The sequence below is a fragment of the Echiichthys vipera genome (genome assembly GCF_963691815.1).
Source record: "Echiichthys vipera genome assembly, chromosome: 13".
In the NCBI taxonomy this organism is placed as follows: Eukaryota; Metazoa; Chordata; class Actinopteri; order Perciformes; family Trachinidae; genus Echiichthys; species Echiichthys vipera.
In genome coordinates, this window is record NC_139838.1 from 13,369,355 (window position 1) to 13,393,821 (window position 24,467).

At 42.0% G+C, this 24,467-nt stretch overlaps 1 protein-coding gene across 1 annotated transcript; it reads right to left on the bottom strand.

The window, feature by feature from the left end:
• Positions 1-1,261: 1,261 nt before the first annotated feature.
• On the bottom strand, positions 1,262-24,089 carry tax1bp1a (Tax1 (human T-cell leukemia virus type I) binding protein 1a). Its single transcript, XM_083925179.1, has 17 exons — positions 24,052-24,089; positions 22,388-22,602; positions 19,041-19,143; positions 17,529-17,719; positions 17,020-17,175; positions 13,426-13,574; positions 12,043-12,133; positions 11,732-11,917; positions 11,379-11,630; positions 11,096-11,287; positions 10,828-10,900; positions 9,763-10,271; positions 7,077-7,163; positions 4,285-4,471; positions 3,966-4,174; positions 3,221-3,303; positions 1,262-2,356 (listed from the first exon to the last, which is right to left on the bottom strand). The coding sequence occupies exons 2-17, from the start codon at positions 22,574-22,576 to the stop codon at positions 2,149-2,151; spliced, it is 2,865 nt and encodes a 954-aa protein (XP_083781305.1). The 5' UTR covers positions 22,577-22,602; positions 24,052-24,089; the 3' UTR covers positions 1,262-2,148.
• Positions 24,090-24,467: the final 378 nt, after the last annotated feature.

The window sequence follows — 24,467 nt, forward strand, 5'->3', positions numbered from 1 at the left end:
CTGTTCTGTATTTACAACGCCTTTAACTAGTGTGCTACCTAACAAATAAGCACAAATGTGTGTGCTTGAAAGACATCCATGTCTATTCTGAAGCACCAATAAATGAACCAAGATCTCTAAAATCCTGGTATCGGTTTCAAAGTATGTCCCTGGACTCGCTACCCTGAGAGTAACCCTGAGATAATGGTTTGCGTGCGATAGAAAAGCCTCATTCCTGCCTTTCAGCGTAGGGGAAGAGTTTCCGTGGCTGGGACGGACGGAGACTGAGAGTCTCCCGTTGGAGCTCTGTCAAACACTCGTAAAACCATCCCCGCTTCACGGACACGGCCGTCACCATGGCGATAGTTTCAGCTTTTACACGGGGCCAAATGCAGTATTACACATATGGGAGAGGAGGAGCGGAGGCTGTGTGCAGAAGAAGGAGACGAGGGAGGGGTTTCAATATACTGTGTACAGTGAATGTATTGTAACGTGTCTGTTGTCAAGTGCTTTTAAATTATATTTTCGTATGTAACGTGGAGGCCGATGTTTCCTTTTTGTATGGGGGACAACAGGTTCTGAGCAGAGTGACTTGTAAATGATGTCAAACTGTCTTTCTATATAAAAGAGGAGCTGCTTAAATGTAAACAGGAAATGACTGAAAAAAAAAAAATAAAGCAAAAAAGCTCTGTACTGTAGCAGTGGACTGATGGTCGTGTTATTTCAACCCAAATATGAAAAACAACATTACAGTTAAATGCATCAAGACAAGCTTACTTTATTCATAAAGATCTTTGCAGTACACACTTAAACCACCGTCCTGACATTCTCACATGAAAAGGGGCTGCATCGGACACATGACATACACACACACTCACACACACACACACACACACACACACATTTGCCTTGTGATTACTGGGCATGTGCAATTTTTAAAGCCTGAATACAACACTGTCAGGGTTCACTTTGTAATGACAGAAAATAGACAAGCGGTGAGCCCTGTGGAGACGCACAGAAATGACACCCACTCATGATTTGGGCCTGCACACAAAGCAATGCCTTTTTCTTCACAGTTCTAACTTTGAAAACGCGGAAGTACATAACAATAAAAGTGTCTTTAATTTAGTGTCCTGCAGTCTATTTGCCTAAAACGCGGAATTCATTAAAATAAAAGAGACCGGTCCAGTTTGTTACCAACTGACAAAAGTAAAAACAGCATTGCTCCGTCATTGTTTCGTAACTAATACATGAAGGGTGTAACGATGGCCGGGGGGGGGGGGTTGATCACGACAGTAATTCACAGGTCTCTCCACAACTTATACTTATTTTCATATGTACAGTACATTCAGAATAAAGCCTTATTTAGTGCAGATACATGAAAACGTAGTGCTGTTTTTGTTTAAACCATCTGACGTCTGTACGTACAGTAGTATTGGGAGAAATCAAAGATCGCTTCCCATACAAGTAAAAAAAAAACAATCTTCACCACACCGTTCTTCAATTAAATATACACACTCGAATGACTCTTATAAGACATCACATATCCAGATGTCACTCTTCATTTACACTACAAAAAACAAACATTTTCTTATCCCTTCTGCCCTTCCAAGGTTTGAATCGTGTGGACAGTTCAAAAATAAGGATGTCCGGGCTGCTTTACCACATGAGAAGCCTACTCACTGTAAATAATAATTCAGGGGAGTGAAAGAACTGGGACATTGACATACTAAAATGCTATCTCCTCGAAGCCCTGGTTCAAGCTCCTGCTACAATTCCCTCTTTTTAGCTTGAGCAGCTGTAATATTGTAGTTTTAAACACAGAATAAATGCATGCACGACCAATGGTGCTTTAGTCCCTTTAAGCAGAAGGATAAGCATAAAAATGATACAAAAGTATAAGGACCATGTCACTTTTACCCATGGTATTCACACTGAAAGCAACGTACTTGATAAAACAACTTGGTGGAGTAGCTGCCACAGGACAATATCTGCTCCACCGGACTACATTCTTTCTAATCTTTGTCATGATTGCGCAAAAAAAAAAAAGTGCCAGTGATTGTATATTAACAAGACAATTTAACTCAATCAAAATGAACTCAAAGCTGACAACACACACATTTCCCCCCCCCCCCATTTCAGAATTCTGAGGTTTTGCCTTCAAACCCGTCATTCGATCTGGTCGAAGTTGAGCACGTGGCCGTCGAAGTGCGTGAGGACGTGCCTCTCGAAGAGCTGCTGCTGGCAGTTGAGGGGGAACTGCTCGGAACAGACGGGGCACACCTTCCAGTGGCTTTCCACGTGCTGCTCGAAGCTGCGCTGCTCAAAGTGGGGCGGGAAGATCACCTCGCATAATGGGCAGCGCTTGTGAACGCTACTGGAGAGAGAAAAAGGAGAAAGGGTAGTGAGATAGAGGTGTAGGTTTGGTTTTGAATCATATGGTGGGAATGTGTAAGCTGACCTATCCTGTATATTATTCCTTTCAGCGAAAACTGAACTTCAGACTATGACCCTACTCTTGGTTTTAAAATGCGTTTCTGTGATCTGAACACAAGTGGGCGGCTGAGACGCGTCGATGTTCACACCTGTGTCTATCACGCATTATACGTTATAGAGCATTGGTGCGTTGTCTCCAAAACAACCACCACATCCTGCATTGATAACGTATTTTCCTGCTACGTCCTTGTCTGGAGAGTTTACACTACAGAAGACTCTGTACTCAACATTTATATATAGCTCTGTTCACTTCTGATGCGATAAAAACACTGTTGACGTTGTCTATTGGTGTGCATTAGAATGTATCATCTGTGTGGGTATACACCGGTGTACTGTGTATAGATATTGTGCATGTGCATTTGTTTATGTATCTAAAATTTCCTCCCTTCCTCTGTTGCAATTGCTGCTCTAATGTTTTTCTTTGTTACGTGTTTTTTTTTTTTAGATACTGTGAGATTATGTTGTTAGCATGTTTATTCCATACACAACAGACACACACAACATTTCACAACAGTGAGCAGTTTGAATTTCTTTTTTCATATTAGCTTGTTTGGCTCACCACTGGTATTAGGGTTGACTGCCTCATTGGGAAAAGAACGCCCTCCCTAACCAATCTTTGCTATCGTTTTTTTTTAGTTGTCCTTGGATTTGCTTGTGTAAGCTTGTTTTTTTCATCATGTGTTATTGACTTTAAGAAGTCTATTCTAAATCATTTTTAAAAGGTTTTAGGTTTTAGCCACACTACCTGGAATCAAAGCAGAAGCTGCCTCTGGGTTCTTTACGTCTACGGGACTGATGATCACAGGACGGCTGAGCCCCATCAGCAGCCTATGAAACACAACACACACACACACACGCTGTTATCTATTCGCTCATAGAGCTGTATGCACACAGGGCTATCAAATAACTGAACCATTAAATATATGTACGGTTATGTTTCTATTTAAAAAGAAACACAAAGTAAACCTTCCTCACCGGCTTCTATTCACTTTGCTCCCAAAACAATGAAAAGATATAATCCGACACACACTGATCTCGGGTCTGTCCCTTTGCAAAATCTCACCTAATTACTCTCCAAGCCCTTGTTATCTTCGTCTCTCTTGAGCTCGGAGGGAGTGACGTTAATTAGAGCTTTATGCAAATGAGTTCATAGCTTCATCTTTTAAGGGCAAGCTACTATTCCCTTCATTCAGAGAGGAGCACTCCAGAGACGGAGAGAGAGGGATTACCGTGACAGCGATTCCTTAGATGCTGGAAACACGAAGTGAGGGTAGGAAGGCCACAGTTTGTCGTGCATTTATGTTGCTTAAAAAATGTGGGTAAAGCTCTATAAAAGGATATTGGACATACTGTTGTATTGAGATGCAGTGATCAGTTACAAAAAAAAAAATGTTTTCATCATTGGTTCAATCTTTCAGTCGATAATGAACATCATACCAGCCTGGGTTTTAGTTTGGTGGCAGTGATTTTCCGTGTTTGTTTGCGCTTACGTTGCTAGGCTCCTCCGGTGGATGCTCCAGGCCCTCAGGGGGGCTCGACTTGCGTGAGGGCTGGATGCAGACCACCTCTCGTTCCCAGCCTGGTGCCCCGGGGCCCGGGCTCAGGGGTGTGATTGGGGGTGCACAGGGAGGGACGCAAGATGGGGCCTCGGGCGGAGGACGAGTCATGTCCTCAGGAGAAAGTGCAACATCCACAAGGTCTAAAGAAACAGTTAACATGGAAGTGTTGTTCTGACCAAACAGCTGCAAAACATAACTTAAGGAGAACAGACGGATGTAGAGTCGAATAGAAAGTTTTACTGTCCCCCACCTCTTGCGGTGTCGGTAGAGTAGGGATTGCCGTACTGCAACTCAGCAGGCCTGTGTGGAACCAGTGGTGGAGGAGAGGGGTCCTGAGGGTAAGGCAGGGGGTAGCGCAGCACCATGGGCTGCCTGATCTCAGCACCCTGAACACCAGCTTCCTGCTCCCTCTGCCTAGACACGAAGCGCTGCAGCTCCTGGAGGGGAGATGGAGACCAAACATCCATCCCTGAGTGTCACAGCCCCTCACAGGGATAAACTATATGCTAACATGCCTTTTAAACTTATATTTCCTGTTACTCGGTAGCAGTGTTCATTTTGGCAGCTATTTTATATTTAGTCGACTTTTAAGTTTTGATCTAGTTGTAGTCGATCACAACTCAAAACGGTTTAGTCCGGTTTTAGTCAACGAAAAGTTGATACATCTCCAGCTTCTAGTCAAAAGGATTTCTCTCACAATTTCGTCACATCATTTTCATTTATTCTTATTCCTGTGTCAAATGTCCTTTTCTGTCATCAGATTAAATTGAACGTTTCAGTTAATCTTGTCCAGCCAAAACCAATCATTTCAGTCTTGTTTCCTTATAGGATATGATCTTATCTGAAAAACACCAGAGTCCTCCTGAGTGTGCTCCCACTCATGTTATGCGAGCAAATGCACACCGCTCAACATGCAAAAATATGCATTAATCAACCAACCATACCAAACCGGCTAACCGCAGACTTTGTGCACCGCAATGCCAGCAGTGTTTGTGTGTTTGAGAGAGAGAGAGAGAGAGAGAGAGAGAGAGAGAGAGAGAGAGAGAGAGAGAGAGAGAGAGAGAGAGAGAGAGAGAGAGAGAGAGAGAGAGAGAGAGAGAGAGAGAGAGAGAGAGAGAGAGAGAGAGAGAGAGAGAGAGAGAGAGAAAAGGTGGATGGTGATGAAAGTAAAGAGATTTTTTTTTTAAACTACACTTCCGTCTCTTTTTTCCATCAACTATATTGTTCATATTGTCACAGTTAAGGTGCTGTCTCATCATTGTCTAGTCTTAGGCATGGAGAAAAAAGGGTCGTCATGGTGCTCAGTAGTCTATGCTGTCCAGTTAATCTGTCACTACAAAAAGATGCCATAACATGACTCCATTAGATAATAAATCTTGCACACACACTTTCAAAACGGCCCATAAAAACTCTCACGCATTATGTATGCCATCTTCATACTGTATATACTTAACATTATTTTCTGTATTTTAGTATGAGGTCTTGCTATATGTTAATGCTTTACTTTCCACAGTAAATACTCTTTGTTGTTGCTAAATGTGTAAACACTGTCGGCACATTATCAGTTTGAACAGTGAGCGACAGACGAGGAGAGTTGTGGGGAAAGAAACCCCGTCAGTGTTTCCGTAGAACAGTTTTACAGTTGGAACCATCCGGGGAGTAAGTATTTTCAGCTCAGAGTTAAGTTTCCCTCTACATTGTTTCTGCCCTTTGTGATTATATCTGAAGCAAGAGCATTAGTACCCTACTCATTACTGTAATGGGTGTCAGACTCTGGCTCCCCCTGCTCTGGCTTTGCTGATAGAGGCGCTCGCCCTCTCCCTCTTTTACTTCCCTCCTTCCTCTCTCCTCACTTGATGACTTCATTAGTGCGCAGCTATCAGGTTTAACATTTAAACCAGGGTTGGGAAGGTGAAACAGACACGTTGCGTGGCATTTGCACTGTCTAATGGCACTGTACCAACGGGCGAAAGAAGCAAGTATGGATGTATTAATTAGAGGGGAGTGGGGAGTATGGAGAAGGAAATGAAAAGCTACAGGGATGAGTTTAGACACTGCACTAAAACGCTCATAATTAAATGATGATGATATTGCTGTGGACCTAGGGCCGCTGCAGACAATAGATGAGTTCTGCTGTCAGTAGTCTTCTGTTAGAATTTTAAACCAATTGAAGGGTTCACACGCCTTTTCCAAAGTCAAATTCAAGCACTTGTCAAGCATTTCAAGGTGCATTTTTTAAGCTTTTCCAGCATCTTACAGCTGTGGTAAACTACATTTTTGTATACAGTACAAATACTCAGTATTCAGTGTACTTATTATGGCACTTGTTCATCACATTAAATTAGATGTTATTGTCCTATAAAAAAAACCCAACATGATATTTTGAGATAGCTTTCTACAGAAGGACAAAAAATGAAAGGAAAACTAACTCGACTAATAGATCAAAACAGATATAATCAACTATTTCTACAATCTGTTAATAATCAAAAATGTCAGAAAATGCTGTTTTCAGTCTCTCAAATATGGAGATCTTCTATGATCTGTGATATATCAGATATGCCATCCTATATAAACTAAATTTCAAGTAGTTTAAAGCACTTCATTCAAATTCCAGGCACTTTTCACACCTTGAAAGCACCAAACTATAATCAAAGGGTTTTCTTTTCAGTACCTGTATGAACCGTGCAAAGGAAAGTTACAATGCTATAGCGGAAACAACTAGGTGTGGGTATAAAGCTCATACTGTAAAGCAGGCACCGCCAAATGGCAGACAATTTATTCATGGTTAACATACATACAAGTTTAATATGTTTGTATGTTAAAAGTATCCTACTTTAAAAATCTGACATTCAATATTGTTGAAAGAATATGGGAATGCACCTTGTTGGTTTTATTTGTCAGACAGGAGTGGGCTATAGGATGCAATTTAGGCATTAGGAGGTTCAGGCCTTTACTGTGAAGAAAATTTTAGTAACTGGACCTCTTTTTGAATTTGAATTGGATTCCCCTGCTGCATAGTGTGCACTCGTGTTGCTGCTTTACCTCCTGTAGTTGCTCCTTGTCTCTGAGGGCCTGGGCGAGGTTGCGCTTCAGCTCTGTCACCTCGCTGGTTCGCTCTGCCATGTGCACCTACAGACAGGGCACACACAAGTGGCGAACAAAAAAAAACATAGGGTCACATCAGGTTCACAAAAATGATTCTAATGTGTATGACAAATAACATCAATCCAAATATATATTTAGATATGTAAAAAAATTGATGAGGAATGAACAATTAAGGCCTCACCTGTCAGCACAACACTGATATGTGTAATACATTAGCTTATGCTGTTTTAAAGGCTATTATTGTAGCTCCCCACAACTTCAAATAGTAGACAGGTAAGGCAGAGGTTGAAACACAAAATGTCTCAGGCTGCAGCAAACAATTTTTTGAATTCATTAATTGATTAGTCTATAAATGTTCCAGAGCCCAAGGCAACATCTTTCAAAATGTTATTTATTCCAACCAACAGTCCACAACACAAAAGATATCAAATGTGATATCACATGAGACAAGGAAGTGCAGCAAATTCACAGGTGAAAAGCTGGAACTAGGGGATGTTTAGCTTCGGCTTAAAAAAAACAAAAAAACAACTTAAAACACAATTGATCAAATATCGTAATAATGAACTATCTGTGAGTTGACTCATCAACACAGCTCCAAAAATAATGATGGAAAGGATGCATCTTAACTTTAATGGCACTGATACAAACCCTTTCCCTTTATATCCACTTCATTTGTGTCAACTGATGGAACAGGAATATCAGTAAGCGTACACACAGGCAGGCATGTGAACAACAAATATTTGGTCGGTTGAGTTTTCGTTTAACCCGGAGCGTCGTCAGATGTGCGGTGCTTACTGTAAAACACACAGCTAAAAGCCACAAAAAACATGGCCTGCGTCCAGGGCAGACTGGAGCAGACCGGGGGATCGTGGTAAATCTCGTACTTTCTAACAGGGCTGACCCTGCTGTGGGATAAGTTTACATGGCTTGTTGGCTGCTCTTCTCTCATTTCATCCCATAGATTCCAAATCCCTTCCTCTCCCGCGGTCTCTCTTTCTGCTTCATGTCCGTCTATCCAACTTTTTTTCACTCTTAAATTCTGTTTGCTTCTTTGGCTTTCCCCCCCGTCATTCTCTTTCATCTCCTTTTGTCATCTCCTGCTCTCCCCCTCTTTGTTAAATTTACTGCGAAGCATTAGAGGGTTAAGTTCAGGTGAAGGGATCCTGCAGCGGTGTATTTCTGTGCCTCCCACCCCTCGCTCCCTGTCTATTCCTCTCCCTTGGTCCATTCTCTGGGTGGCTGATGTAAACAGCCGTAAAGCATGGCGCTCTGCGGCTGCCTCTCTCGTCAGTCTCCGGGGCCATTAAGAGCGGCTCAGGGCCCGGGGCACTCGCCTCAGACAGGAGACTCTTTCAAAGACAGGGGAGAGCCTTATTTACAGCGCCGATAAACACACACTCACTCATGGAGATTAAATGCCAGTAGGTACTTTGGCAGACGTTCGCACGCAAAATGCAACAGACCCACATAGACGCAACAAGCCCAAGTGCTTGTATTGGATCACACACACATACCACACACATTGGCTCATGTGTGGCATGGAGTAACCCGGTTACTGTGGTTAATGCACGCTCATGTAGACTGTTATCAGCATTGGCTACTCTGTGACCAAGTTTACTTGTTGCTATTTATAAACCAATTAACACAATAGTCCTCCAACAACAACTAGTTCCTATATCCGAGCAATGCCACTAGATTCATCCCTCTCCCCAGTCAGCAATGGTAATTCCATTTTCTGCTTTTATGGAATATTGTCTACAGTGCCGCAACAATGACCCTATTGATCAAATTGAAAAACCTGATACTCAATATTGATACAATTTTTTATGTACCAACGATATTAAGCAAAAAAAGAAAAACATTCGCTGGTTCAAACCTCTCAAATGTGAGGACTTGCTGACTCTGCTTTATATGATTGTAAATTTAATATATTTGAATTTTGCACGGTTGTTTAGAAATAATAACCTACTCGAAGATGTGACCTTGGACTGGGAATTCAGAATAGAAGCATTTATTACAATTTTGTGACATCTTAATGCACATAATCAATAATAATTTTGCATGGACAAAAAGATACACCGGTAGAACACTGACTAGAAAGTGATTGCTATGGTGTTTGTTTACACAAAAATGTAATCATAAAATGAGCCAGAACTATGTTAAAGGTTAAAGTTGAATACAGGACAAAATAAATAAGTAATAATAACTTAGTTAAGAGTTAACTTTATGATTGCCCATAATAACTGGATCACAACCTCACAGGTTAATCTTCTTGTTTATGTACAGTAACTACATCCAGCGAAAGATAATATAAAAATTTAATGGACTGTAAAATTGACTGGTGAAAGGGGAGAATAGGAATTACAGAACAATCTGAGGCACTAAAAACTGAGTTACTGTATGTGCAGTGAAGGTGATGAAGAAGAGAACAGGTTTTTGAGAGAGGCTTTTCTTTCTACACTGGAGCACGCTTGTTGTTTTAGCTTCTATTTACAAAGGAGATGTTTATTTGACCACATTTAACATATAACAGCTACCTTTCTTATGGGCTCGTATGCATACTCTGAGCACTGGGAGAGTACTGTTCCGTCAAATGGTGTATCTTTGTGTTTGTCTGTCTTACTCTGAATCGTTCCTCCTCATTGGCCAGCCGCTGTTTGAGTATCTCATTGATCGCGCACTGCTGCCTCCACTTCTCTTCCATCATAGCCAGCTCCTCCTCCACCGAGCGTGTCTGTGCCTCCTCCGCCTCCGCCTCCCCGATGCTCCTCGCCTCCACCTCCAGCAGCACCTGGCACTCCACGACGTTCCCCGCTTCCTCGGCCTTCCCTGCCATTTCCGTCTCGCCGTTCTCCTCGGCACTCCGCCTCTCGTTCTCCACCTCCACCCAGCTCGTCATCCTCAGGCTCTCCTCTGGCAGGCTGTCCTTCTTGTCCTCTTTGTCTTCTTTCTCCCTGTCCTCACCTTGGTTTTCCTCTCTCTCAGCCTCCATCTCGGCCCTCTCCTTAGGCATTTTCTCTCTCTGCCTTTCTTCCATCTCTGTGCTGATGTATGCATCAGTATGTGTGGATTCCCTGTTATTAAGTTCTGGAGTGATTGTCATCTCTTGTAGGACTGCAGTAGCTATATTCCCTGTGATAACCCACAAAGTAAGAGTAGAATACAGATGACACATAATCAGCATGATAGTCTTTGATTCAGGTATGAATACAGTGCTAATTATGGACATTTCAATACAATCACTTTTTAGATTTTTAACAGTGGTAATAAAAAAACGGGGAAAACACTGTAATTAACATTTTTGGTGTAATCACTGTCTGCCACCCGGGCTCATCTACTTTCATCCATTCCCTACATTTCCAAGAAAGGTTGTTAGAATTATCATAGAATCTGCATCAACTTGTTGTTTTAAGATTGCAGTTTCCTCAGCGAAGAGAGCGATATTAATTGTATACTAAGAGAAAGAGTTCTGTCCAGTCAAGTAAAAGTAATCACACTGCTTACTTTGCTTTAGCTCATGTTATTTTACTGTTGATTTAAGTAACATAGTAACACAAAAACAAACCACAAATAAAAGGTAAGGCTTTGGTTGTTTTTTTTATTTTTTATAAATGTGCACAATATGTTTGAAAACATGGGATACTTAAGCGTAGATATTCTTTTGCACTTGAATGTGTATGTACTGTACCTGCTGTCGGTGACTCTGGGCTAGGGGTCAGTGGGTCCTGTGTTGTCTCTGTGGATGCATTTCTCTTTGGCTCCTACAACAAAACAAACATGCAACGACAAGAACAATGTATCAACGAAATGTTATTGCTGCTACATTAGACATAAACTGGCTATAGAGGAAAATAAATAATCAATCAAAACAAGGTATAACCAAACAAGAGCACAACAACAACACAAGTCTAATGTAGTGAGCCCACTGACTATGAGTTTTACTATACAGCACTCACCCCCTGTGACTCAGTTGTGTTCAGTTTGGCCACCTGCCTGCGGAGGCGCTGACACTCCCGGTACTTCTCCTTGTAGTGCTCAGCAGCCATGTGAAGACGCAGCTTCAGCTCCTCCACCTCTCTCTGCAGCTCAGCCTCCGCCTCTGACACCACCATCATGCTGGGTGTCATCTCTCCACTGGTCCCAACACCCTAGCAAAGAAGGAAATAAAGAGTGAATTTTGAATTTTGCTTCAGAATTTCTTTCAAAGAAAGTAAAAAGGGCTGAAAGTTGGACACTGACCACTTCCTTCTGTGCAGTGCTCCTCATGCGGTCTAGTTGGCTCTCCATGCGCTGGCACTCAGCCTGAGCATCAGCTAGACTGGCACGGAGCTTGTCAGCTTCCAAGCGGGCGCGGTACAGCTCGGTCATCGTGTGGTCACGGGCGCTGGCTGAGTCGCGGAGCTCCGAGGCCAGCAGGGATGCCTGCTGTCGGGAAGCCTGAAGCTGCTCCTCTGCCTGACGGAGCTGCTCACGCACACGGGCCAGATCTGCCTAAAGACATGAAAAAGGGAATTATAAAGAGAGAATAACTGAATTTAACAAACACACACACACACACACACACGCATACGCACAGTTACAACCACTATTACCTTGTCAGCCTTGTGTGCCAGCAGCTCTTTTTCCAGGCTGTCCCGCTGGGCAACACAGAGTCTGAGCCTGTCCAGCTCCTCCTGGAACTGGGCAATGGTCACTTCCCGGTTCAGCTCCACCGCCTTCAGCATCTGCAGCTCTGCGCTCAGCTTAGTGTTCTCCAGCTCGGTGCTGCGCAGGTGGGTCTGTACATGTGATATCACAGAGGCGGAGAAAAGTGCAAAGATCAGATTAAAGACAGAATCACAATGACTTTGTTATGCACATTTTCATGTATCCAGCCCTTTGGCTATGAAGAGCTTTCTCCCACCTTGTAGAGGTCTCTCTCATCCTTCTCGTTCTTCAGCTGGCTCTCCAGGATGTCTCGCTCTGCTGTCAGCTTCTTCAGACGGTCACGTAGACTGTGACATAAAATGATGAAAATGTGTTTTGTACAGCTTTCATCATTAAACCAACCCGACAAAATCATTATATTACAATAATCCTCAGTGCCATTCATGCTATTGCTTAGTAAGTAAGTGGAAAACTTCAGAAGACCTTTCCAAAGCCCAGTTCAGAGCAAAATATTTGCAACAAGATGAAATCCCTTTTTTTTTTGTTGTTTTTTTTTTAGTCTATGGTTGCAGAAAAAATTGCACACGAGACCAAAAGAGAGGAGCTGTGGTCGAGCAATCTCAAGAGTAAATGAGGAGAGGGAGCTGTTATAGACAACAAAGCAGTGAGCCAGAGAAATAAAACGTTATTTTTGCAATTTCCTTGCTACTAGAAATGTAACTGCAAGTATCTCACTGTTTGTCCTCATTCATATTTGAAGATGCTACGTATTATATAAGCAGCTACAAAAAGCCTGAAAACTCACAAGAGTGTGAGAGTCATTGCAATGACGATGATACACAGTCCTGTCTCATTGCATTGATGTAAACTGACAGGTTTCACGCTGCAGACCAGCACATTGCCAGTAGTTGCAAGTTTCAACTGGTCTCGTCACGAATCTTTGGTCCAAACTGGGCTTACTGGTACCATGTGTGTGCGCAGTACTATGGTGAAGCAGCTTTTTGTTGTTATTCACCAAAGGATTGGAACAAACTCCCATCAGAAATACGAAAAGCGACTTCTGTTGATAGAAGAAACAGCTCAAAATGTATGTTCTGTGATTTTGCTTTTGATCCATTCTAACCTTTTGTAATATCGTTGTTATTATATAATATTTCTTTCATATCTCTATTTATATAGTTATCTCTTTAGAATTGTATTGTTTCCACTCCTTGTCTCCTGTTTCTAATAGCTGTTTTCTTGTTTTTCTGTAAAGCCCCTTGTGCTGCATTTGATATTATGAACGGTGCTATATAAATATATTAGAATTATTATTGCAGATTCACAATTGATTTACCACGATCCACTGAATGTCAGTAAAATCTGTTTTGCATTGGGTTCCCCCATCCATCTAAGGGGGACTAGGAAGAAAAGAGGAGACAAGGATTTAAAGCAATGCATGACAGTATCCATGGAAAAAATACCACCCAGCTCTGGTTTGTGCTTTGCATTATTTTGTCCACGCAATACAGACGAGTTGAATGATGAAGATGTTGAGGAAGCAGAAGGCAGGCAAGAAATCCTTCTCAAACACAGTTATTTAAAGAGAAATGGATGATTTTGGATGATTGATGGTTATGTGTTAGCACTCTCCACTCACCAATCGAGCTCTGTCTCCTTTTGCAGGCCTCTCTGGGTGACTCCCAAAAGGTCCTCCTCCAGCTGGCGTACCCGGTCCGTGGCCTCTGTCAGCCTCCTCCTCACATCCTCCCTCTCTTCTGACAGGCCTTGCGACGAGCGCAGCAGCTCCTGCGGGACGGAAAGGAAACTGGATCACGGTGACACAGGCTATGGCCAATCACAGCAGCGGGCTGAACTTGGCACTTGAGGAGAATGAATGCTGTCAGGAAGTCAGGAACTTATGCAACACCTATGATTAATCACAAATGGTAATATTTCATGTGACGTACAACAGCCATGTTGTATAGTATATATCAGCGGTTCCCAAACTTTTTCAGCAGGGACCCCTTTTGTAGATACAAATATTTTCACGCCCCTCCCCCTTCTCTCTTCATTAGTTAGGGTAGTTGTGACATTTGGTTTAGATTCATAGTCTGATTTTTGTGTACCTTGCAATCCTTTCACACATTTGTCTATGCTTTGCTAGCAGTGCAGAACCACACATTATTTATATTTATATTTAACATCACCGCGCCACCACTGGTATATATTATGCGGTGTATATTTGTTTTTATATGTTTTTATGCACACTTCTTTTAGCATTTATGCCAACACTTGGTTGCCACTTTATTAGGTACAACTGTATAAAACAAAAGCAGCAGCAATGCATAAAGGTTAAAGCATTCAGCTTTTGTCCAAACTGTTCTAGATTTGCACTACTGGACTGTTATTTTTTTCACATGTATACTTAAAACATAATTTCAAAAATTCATAAATCTATGTATATGGTCTAAGATATTGTAATGCATATATTATATATAGCTTTTAAATCGTGTTTCACTCAGGTTTATTCATTACATTTTAAATCGCTATTTTTCTCTTCTCTACCTCTATAGCTAAGTGCAGCTGTGACATGTGAATTTCCCCTCTGGGGACCAGTCTTATCTTATAAACCACAAATCTCCAGTTACAAATTATGACTGATGTTAGTCTTTTGATGAATGTAGAACACACACACACAGTGTCTGGATTGATTAAAAAATAGCAGGATGTAGTGATTGCATGCGGGAATAAAGTATGCCGTATCAGTGAATTCATTAACCCAACTTCCTGGTGGAGCACAACTGCTCATCTCAGGCCTGTCTTCTGTCCATGTGGTGTGACTGTTGAGGAAATGCCTTGTTTGAACTTGCTGCTAATCAGCACTGGAAAACGTTAAATCATCCATTGCTAATATAGGTTGTGACAGAACAACATTCCTCTGCACACACCCTCCTTTCAATTTGTCGCGTGCACACACGTATAGTACTCACTGACAGTTACAGAAGGAGCGACACGCAGCTGCACATTCAAAGACGTATGGAGACAGACAGATAGCACAGAGTACAGTCATCAATCCAAAAAAGACGGAGTGCACATGCACACACCAATCCATATACTCTGGCCTGTCTGCCTCTGGGCTTGGCTCTGCGTAGATTACTGTATGATTTTTACGGCTGGCGTTTGGGAAGCACTTTAGCAGTGCATAAAGACCTTATAAAAACTGTACTCGTAAAATTAGCAGCCACGAAATATGTACTTATGTTTTCATGTTAAAGTCAGGATATTTTCATCAGTGCGGCAAGCAGCTACTGTAAATGGTCTAGAAGAGAGACACACACCTACTCACACAAGTCGTATATCTACAGATGGACAAGCCTGTTGAATGAAAAGCAGCATGGTAATAACAGTGTGTGTGTGTGTGTGTGTGTGTGTGTGTGACCACTTAATTTATGGCGATTTTGTCCTTCGTAAAAAAGAGCAGCAGTCTAACTCAAAGCAGCCTTTCTCTTACTAGAGCCTAGACCGGACAGCTGCACTAGGGGGCGATAAGAGACTGGATTCAAACTCACAAATCTCTTGGCATGTTTCATCTCTCCCTCCTTTCCTTCTGCCACCCCCCCCCCCCCCCTCTCTGCTTACATTGAGTTCCCTTGAGTTGACTGTTGTTAGGCGTGTGTGCCAAGATACTGCTTATCAAATGAGTAACTCGTAAAATACTGAAATCCGAAGTCTGACTCATGCTGGTGAGAGAGGAGAGAGACTGTGTGTGTGTGTGTGTGTGTGTGTGTGTTGTGTGTGTGTGTGTGTGTGTGTGTGTGTGTGTGTGGGGGGGGGGGGGGGGCAGTAAAGAGTAGATGGAACTGAGGTTGAACTTAGCTTGAATTCTCATTTCTTTGCCTTGTTTTAGCAAAAGAATCCATACTTTTCTAATGCCAATAAAGAAACTCTGAAATTACACTGAAAAGTGGGAGAGAGACAGACAGGGGGCAGACAGACAGACAGACTGACAGACAGGGAGAAAATAGACAGTGAGAAAGAAGTGGCCACTGAATCGCGTGACTGAGTGGTGTTTGTCCCTGAGGCTGGGCAGGGCTCTTTTTTCAGGCAGGCGGTTTTGCGGACTACCCTCCTCTCATTCCACATACAGACTAAAAGGGTTTGCAAGCGGGTGGCATAATGAGTGTGTTTGTGTGTGTGTTTGTGTGTGTGTGTGTGTGTGTGTGTGTGTGTGTGTGTGTGTGTGTGTGTGTGTGTGTGTGTGTGTGTGTGTGTGTGTGTGTGTGTGTGTGTGTGTGTGTGTGTGTGTGTGTGTGTGTGTGTGTGTGTGTGTGTGTGTGTGTGTGTGTGTGTGTGTACACATGTGCATGTGTGAATGCATGCACATTAGAGGGGCCCTGTGGTGTGGAACCTGAATGTGAGAGAGAGAGAGGGGAGGGGGGGTGCATGCGTATGAGCGTGTATGTGTGTGTTTGTGCGTTTGACGTCATGTTTGTTCACTCTGTGGTTACGATGGCATCGTCCCTGACGCCAGATGCCCGAGAAAACTGCATCCCAATACTGTTCTGGCCCACTGAGTCAGGTCGTTAAAGAGGGAGAAAAAGACTGGTACGCACACACACACAGACACACACACACACACACACACACACACACACACACACACACACACACACACACAGACACACACAGACACACAGACACACAGACACACAGACACACAGACACACAGACAGACACACACACACACACACACACACCTCTTTGTGTGTCTCTCAAACATGGACACAGATTATTCATAAATTCTGTCCTTTGAAGTTTTCAGACCTGTGATCACTGGTGAGGAACCGGCTCCACACACTATACAAAAGTGCAAATAGAGACGGTCTGTCTACGTACACACTTCCATATAAATACACATATGTGCAAACACACCGATACTCACCTTAAGTCTCATTGTTGTTTGTAGAGACTTTTGTGCTAGAATATTTATTCCTAATTTGCTGAATTATTGAAATAATGTATTTTTGTCGTTCATTTTATGAATTAATACAAGTTTTATTTTTTTTGAGCATTCATTTTTGGATCTATTTAGGTTAACTAGATGATGATGATGATGATCACCTGTCGTATGAGGAGGGGCTTTACTAAACTAAAACAAATCATCTGAAATTAGGGCAGCCGTATCTGTGACTGTGGCATGTGATTTGGACAGTCAGAAAAAAAAAAGCTTCCTGCCATCCCTCTCTCTCACCTGGTTGTGTGTCCGCAGGAGGCAGCACGTCTCCCTCTCCTGCTCCCTCTCCCTCGCCAATCGTTTCTGCTCCTCCTGCAGCTGCTGTTTCTCCTCCTGGAGGAGACGCATGGCCTTCAGCAGCTCCCTGCGCTCCTGCTGTGCTTCCTCCACATGCTGCCAGGCAGGCGGTAAGTTAAAAGAGAGAGAAGGCAGGTGAGAATGGTACCTACTTGAAGTTTTTGGTCTTCAAGTCGCTTAGTTTTGTCCTTGTCATGCCACTGTCTTGGGACAGTTAGTGTCATTTTGAAAACTTTTACATAAAAGGCATGTATTGTATAGTGTTGTATGCTACATTGTGTGATGTATCTATAGTGTCAAGAAGGGCAATAGTTGAATAGTTTATTAATGTCAAACCGGGAATCTCCTCACTCAGTGAGGACAGAGCAAGAACTTCTGGATCTGGTACCTTATTATCACACCTTTAATGGGGGATAAAACAAAAAACATCTTCATCTCGTGTAGAATACCTCTAGCAAGCCAGTCTTGGTGGTGACGACCAGTATGTCTGAGTTGCTGTCGTCCTCTGTCACAGTCAGAAGCTCTTCCGTGGGTGTGGCTGACCTGAACTGGAAGGGTGTGCTGGCTCCTCTGATGTCTCCAACATGTGTGACATAACAAAACTGGTAGAACTCTCCATCAGATTTAGGAACGTAATAACCTACAAGGAGATAAGAGTGCGCGATGGAAAGCTGTCAATTTTCCCGTGAGCATACAAAACTTTGAATAATGTACAGCAGCAGAGTAAACGGATGCATTTCAGCTCTATAGGCTTTCCTCAGCATTTTGTAAGAGTGTGTGTTCCCTTTTTGTTTTTACTGATATATGATTATATATACAGTATATATATGTGTGTGTATATACTGTATATATATATCTCAAATCAAATCAAATCAACCTTTATTTATATGGCGCTTTTCATACAGAAAAGTATCGCAAAGTGCCTTACAGAGATGTACAGAAAAAGAGAACCATCAAATAAAATCAGGAGAAGAAAGTTAAAAGAACCCAACCCTCCCACAGTCATGCACAGAGACACACACAAATGTATATACGTTCATTCACACATTCACATATATATATTTATATGTATACACATATATATGTATATGTGTATATATATATATATATATATATATATATATATATAGAGATATATGTGTGTGTGTGTGTGTATATACTGTATATATATATATTTATATTTATATATATACATACACACATATACATGTGTCTATATATAAATATATATATATATGTGTATATATATAAATATATATATATACAGTATATACACACACACATATATATGTGTATATACATAAATCTAAATATATATACAGTATATACACACACACACACCTGTTCTGCTTCACAATAGAAAAAAAGACACACTGCCCCTTTCACATTCATTAATTTACCGATAAACATTCAAAATTTAAATCGGTGACAATTATTTATGTATGCTTATATTTAAAGCAGCCTCTAGCTTCACTGTGAAAGCTCACTGGAGCACAGCATTCACATGTTAGGCCTGGTTCTCGGGTCTGAGGAGAAAGTACAGAACATCCGGCAGCCAACCGGTTTTACTGACTACTGACACACCACAGCACACTCTCATATTTTCACTGTGTAATATCTGACCGTTCCAGACCCAGTAAAACCAGTTTGCAGGCCCTCAACCTATGTGTGTGTGCGTATGTGTGTGGTTTGAGAGGTGCTCAGGTCCCAGGCCGCTGTTTGCGGTTGTGTTCCCTTATTAAATAAAAGTGCTTGTTTTTATACGCGCTGTAAAATGGAGGAGTTACTTTGGAATATCCTAGGTCTGTATGGTGGTTTACATTATGTGTGTGTGTGCGTGTGTGTGTGTGTGTGTGTGTGTGTGTGTGTGTGTGTGTGTGTGTGTGTGTGTGTGTGTGTGTGTGTGTGTGTGTGTGTGTGTGTGTGTGTGTGTGTGTGTGCGAGAGAGAATGTGTGAGTACCTTGAAACACCACAGTCCTGTGCACAGTACTTTCTGGTTCGTAGTTTTCAGGCATAGGAGACCAAAGGAAGGTGTAGTAATCTCTGGCTGTGCTCCAACCCACCTAAGCACGTAAACATCAATGAAAATGTTGCTCCACGACAAAAATATATGGCAGGATAGTGTAAATAAGTATTGTGTTGGAAAAAAAAAGACAAATTTCACAAATGTTCTCATTCACATAAATTGTAAAATAGCCATTTTTTATTCGATTTTCAAACACACTGAATTAAAAAAGCTGGAGGATTACACACAATGTTCAAGGCAGGAATGGAATCATTTAAAACCATGCCCCCTCATTCTCCCACACAACTCCTCCTCCTCCTCCTCTCTCCTTTTCCCCCAGTTCCTTCCCCCTTTGGTCTCAAAAAAAAAGGCAGTGAAGGTGTGAGAATGAGGTGGGAAGGCAGGGGTGTATGTAGCTTTGCGTGCGTGTGCACACATGCGCAGACTCATGAGATGGCAGAGAATGACCCACGTGGAAATGAGAAGAGGTTGAGAAAAAAAAAATAAGAACAAGGAAAGAAAAGGTGAAAATTTTACACAAAATGGCAAGGGAGATGTAATACCATGGATTTCATGTGTTGTTAGGTGACAGATGATGAAAGGGAGTTGTGAACATCATAACTCAGGTCCTGCGTCGTAAATCTGTCACGAACAACCGCACACTCTCCCTGTTTGGGCCGCTCACGCATACACACACACACACCTCATTTCAACACACATGTGCGTTACATGTTTGTGACATTACATAACTTCCCTTCAGCTGTGGATAACTCAACCACCTGTGGATCTGTGGATCATTTTTACATTTTAAAAATAGAGAAAAAAGGTGGCAAGAGAAGAGAAAGTTTCTCCATTGGATAGCTGCCATATAGCAATCATCTATTATTATAGTTCAGGTAGTTGGTTGACAATGGTATACTGGAATTTATAGGATGCACAAAACACTGGGAGGGGCTACTTTCTTTTGCTGAATATAAATGAGCCGTAACTTTCAAATAAAGATCAAATAACAACAAGCCAATAAATTTTTATCATGTTCAAATAAAACGCTTCTGGAGTTAAATAAATAAATAAACAATCAATCAAAGAAGAAAAAAAATCTGGGAAAAAATAAGAATCAGCCAATATGTGACAAAGCATTCCTTGATATGGCAACATAAATCAAAAGAGCTACTTAAAACCACTGTCAAAATGTAAGGTTTGATACTGCTGTATGATAGATAATTGCAGTATTTGCCATATCAAGCCATTACACTCAGTATAATGCTCTTCCAAACAAATGGTAATAGTCAGCATGGGCCAAGAACATTCTTTCCACATTCAACAGAATCTCAGTGAGAGGCTGGGCTGCGAGGGACACCTGCCAAGTTTGCTTGTGTGCTCACGTGTGTTTGCTTAAGACAGAACAGACATAAATAATTGTGCTAATTGCAGAGTGAAGTTGACTGACATTCTGTTAGGTACGCCGTGGCATTCCAACACGGGAGTGATGTTATAAAATAATCACAGGCAAAGCAGCTATCAATCATTCAACCAAGGTGTGAGGGAACGGCATGATGACACTTTAATTATACACTCACACAACGGGTTTCTCCCTGCCGACCCAACAAACATGCCACGACCAAAAACCTCCACAGGGCTTTTTTAGGGAGCTGTGTATGTGTATGTGTGTGCATGTGTGTTTCAAACATCAAACTAAACTAAACGGAGCACTTTTCACTGGAAAACAAAGGAAAACTTCCTTAGCTTGATTACAGTGTACACTGTTGATGTTTACTGTGCATACACTGCAGGTGAGCGTCGCATAAGTGCATCACCGTCTAGGAGCAAGCTTGTTATACCATGATCCTTGTTATTGTACTATTAGCCGTTTCAGCCACTAGGGGGTGTGTGTGCACAACTCAAATGAGCAGTGCCTATCTGTGCAGTCTGAGTCATCCTCACAGCAAATCAGCTCCCTCTGAAGCAGGTAACGCCTATCGATGTGTAAGGTAAGAGGGAGAAAATACTCTCTCCCTGAGTCATCTCTGCACAAAGGTATTGCCTCTGGGAGGCAAAAAGACTTATATGACAGAATGTCATCAGTGTTTATCATCGGTGCTCAGTGAGAATGTCAAATCTAATCAATCAAATTTAGTAATCCACCAACCTGTTGATTTTTACACTACAGTTCCCAAACACCCTGAAAAAATTCAAGCCAAAACATAAGATTTATTAGCATTTGTTTGGTTGTGCAGGTTCATTTTCTATTATAATTAAAGTGGATGTTTATAATTTGTTAAAGCACAGAGAAATACAAACCTCTTGATACATGCACCACTGACAAAAAAAGAGGAAATTATCACAAATATAATGGCTTCTAATGGTGCAATTATATTCATATACATATACAGGACCAGTCAAAAGGAAATGCTTTTCTCACGTACTTGAATGTGTCCAAACTCTTGACTGGTGCTGTACATAGACATATTTACTGACATTGCCAAGATTTTGCCAGAATTAAATAGATAAATATCTCAATGAACACAGAAAAAGGATTAAAGAAGTGTGGTCTGCTTGTTCTCTGACATGAAGCACCATCAAACAGGTTTAATTAGCGTGGATTACAACAATTAAATTTTCCAATTGACTGTTTTCCATATAAACACAGCGTCTTTATTCCTTTTAAATTGAGCTGGTGGATTTGAAGTTCAGTTCTTAAACAACAATAAAATGTTTGTCTTTTGACTTTACGAGACATTAAGTTTCCTCGTTCACATTTCCTGTTAATTACGTGTGAGATTTGATGGCCTTGATAAAAGAGCGGAGCGGAGGGGGAGGTTGGTTAGCAGGAAGCAGAGAAAAGAGTGATGGAAAGACAGTGGGGAGTGAACAAGTGAAGTGTGGGGGGGGGGGGGGGGGGTCCTAATAAGAATCAGAGTGGTTCATAAAGAGCACCAAATGTTTGCCCCCCAGCGAGACCTACTGCAACCAGCCCACCATGTACACTCTTCCTCTTTCCCCGTGCAGAGCAACCACACCAAAGCTTGTGGTGAGGTTTTTGGCATGTAGTGAAGAGGTGAAACATTAGTGTCAAGGCGGATGTATGTGTTAATTTACCAATGGCCAATTAATAAAAACTGTAACACATAATCCATTTCACAAACACTTGTGTAATTGGCTGGGAATAGTCCCGATCTCTAAATATCTCTTTGTAACATAAGTGATTTGGAATAATAAAAGTCTGGTCCTTAACTGATTAGGTTGGATGATGTCTTTGAAGCAGATTGAGAGTAAAAGCCGCTGTGGTGTGTGTGGTGTACCTTGAAGATGCCCACCCAGTCTTTAGGGTGGGGGGAGATGTAAGGTGTAAGGGTGTAGCGACACTCCAGGGGTGCCTGGGGCAGGAAACTTTTCCCCACGTTCTGGAAGATTACATGGGCAAAGTTGGACGTTTCCATGACGCTGACGCTGCTGCCCGGCGACGAGTCCACCACCTGAAATGATGACATTGTATCCTGTCGGTCACTTCATTTGTCTGTAGGATAAAAAAAAAGGAGAGGACAGACAAGTTAAGTGTCAAAGAGAGTAGAGTGAAGGAAAGGTAGAAGTATGTTAGTTGCACACCCACACACAACAAAAAGACCAATGAAGTACAAATTTTGACAAAAAGCAGGCTACAAGTGGTAATATCTCTATGAGTATGAGAGCAGAAGATCCACCAAAGGTGTAGTGTAGCCTACATACATTCCTCTGGGCAGGGCATTGGCCATATTCCTAAAAAAACAAAGGTCGCAAAGCCCTCTGTAAAGCAATTTTGTGATTTTGGACTGTATAAAATTGACCTGACATGACAGCCACAGGGTCTAGAGGCCATCTGGTAGAACAAAACCTACAGCCACTGCACAAAGACATTTTTTGTTCCATAACCGGCCTTTAGAACTGCCACCCAAGCAACAGGCGCGCTGCCCTAATAAGATAATAAGACACACCATCTTAGGGTTAAACTTGGGGGGGACTTCCATTATTGACATTTGACAATCTACGAGCGTTATTAAGGGGATAAGTAATTTTTGTAGAATTCTGAATTCAACATTTACCTCTAATTGAGTATTTCTGTAAAGTGTACTTTTACTCCAAGGAAGACTCCATGATTTTACCTGTCATAGTCAATGGGTAGTCATAGTGATAAATTACTACTCAGCCTGTGAAAACAGCTGTAGCTTTGTCAGGTCAAAGAGATGGTGATGGCATGGTGAGTCAAAGCCTTGGGGCTTTGATCCAGCAGTGACAGTGTAAGAAAGATTGCATTGCATTATAGGACATACTTTATAGTATCCACCAGTATGTTTGGAGCCTGACACATGTTACTATAAATCGAGATATCACTGTAGCAGCAATTTTAACCATCCTTTTTTCCCCCTACAGTTGTCTCTTGTCATTAACCAAGACACCGCTGTGACTAGTGCTTACCTTATACAGCAACAGCAAGGCAGGTGACTTTTAACTGCCTTGAGTTGAGGTACAGAGCAGAAGAAGAGCAGGTGTGAATGCGTAGCTGCTTGCAAGTGATGCAACCGCTTCATGCAGCTTGGCTGAGAATAAAGCTAGGGCAACAAACCCTTCTGCCCTACATTTCCATTCAACCCAACTACTGACGAGGATAAACGAATGTGAAAGAGACTCGGTCATAACAGCTTCTCAGTTCAGCTAACCAGCTAACAGAACACCGTCTGTACAGTCAGTGAGCCACTGGGACCAACACTTTGTGAACGAAAACCGCTTGCGCACAGCCATTTAAAATGACCCCAGTTAGTCGGAGGATAATCGTATTTACTGTGGCTATAGGCAGCTAACGTTAGCTTATGAACAGGCCATGTCGTGTCAAGTCACTTGCTAACTAGCTGGACATTATTCTCGTCGGTCAGCTAGCTTGCTGACACAATACACGGAAATACAGGCGTTCATTTAGAAATTGAAATTGTACCCTTTTCATATGAATTCCGCTTGCAAAAAAAGAAGGGGTCTCTGCCGGGCAGGTCGATGGTTTTGTTAACTGTCCCCGTTGTTGACAAAGCTCTGACGATGATGCGTCTCTTCCTGAAAGAGCAAATGCTGAACTTCCGGGATGCTGAGCAAGTACCAATGATGCTGAGGAGGGGGGGGGGGGGATAAGATGAGCAGACGTTTCCACCACTAGATAATACTCTATTAAAAACGTAAGATACTTAAATCAGTTTACATAGTATCTTCCTCTGCTTCATATATATACCTTCTGACTTACAGTAGCACATAAAGAGACGCACGCACACACACACACGCACACACACACACACACACACACACACACACACACACACACACACACACACACACGCACACTGTGGACCACTTTGTTCATTC

What these genes read in the sequence shown, in the direction of transcription:
- tax1bp1a (XM_083925179.1), bottom strand. Translation starts at nt 22,576, where the DNA reads ATGTCATCATTTCAGGTGGTGGACTCGTCGCCGGGCAGCAGCGTCAGC. An exon ending in TCCTGCGGACACACAACCAG is followed by an intron (nt 13,575 to 17,019) that starts GTGAGAGAGAGG and finishes TCCGTCCCGCAG; the next exon opens with GAGCTGCTGCGCTCGTCGCA. An exon ending in CCCAGAGTCACCGACAGCAG is followed by an intron (nt 10,272 to 10,827) that starts GTACAGTACATA and finishes GGGTTATCACAG; the next exon opens with GGAATATAGCTACTGCAGTC.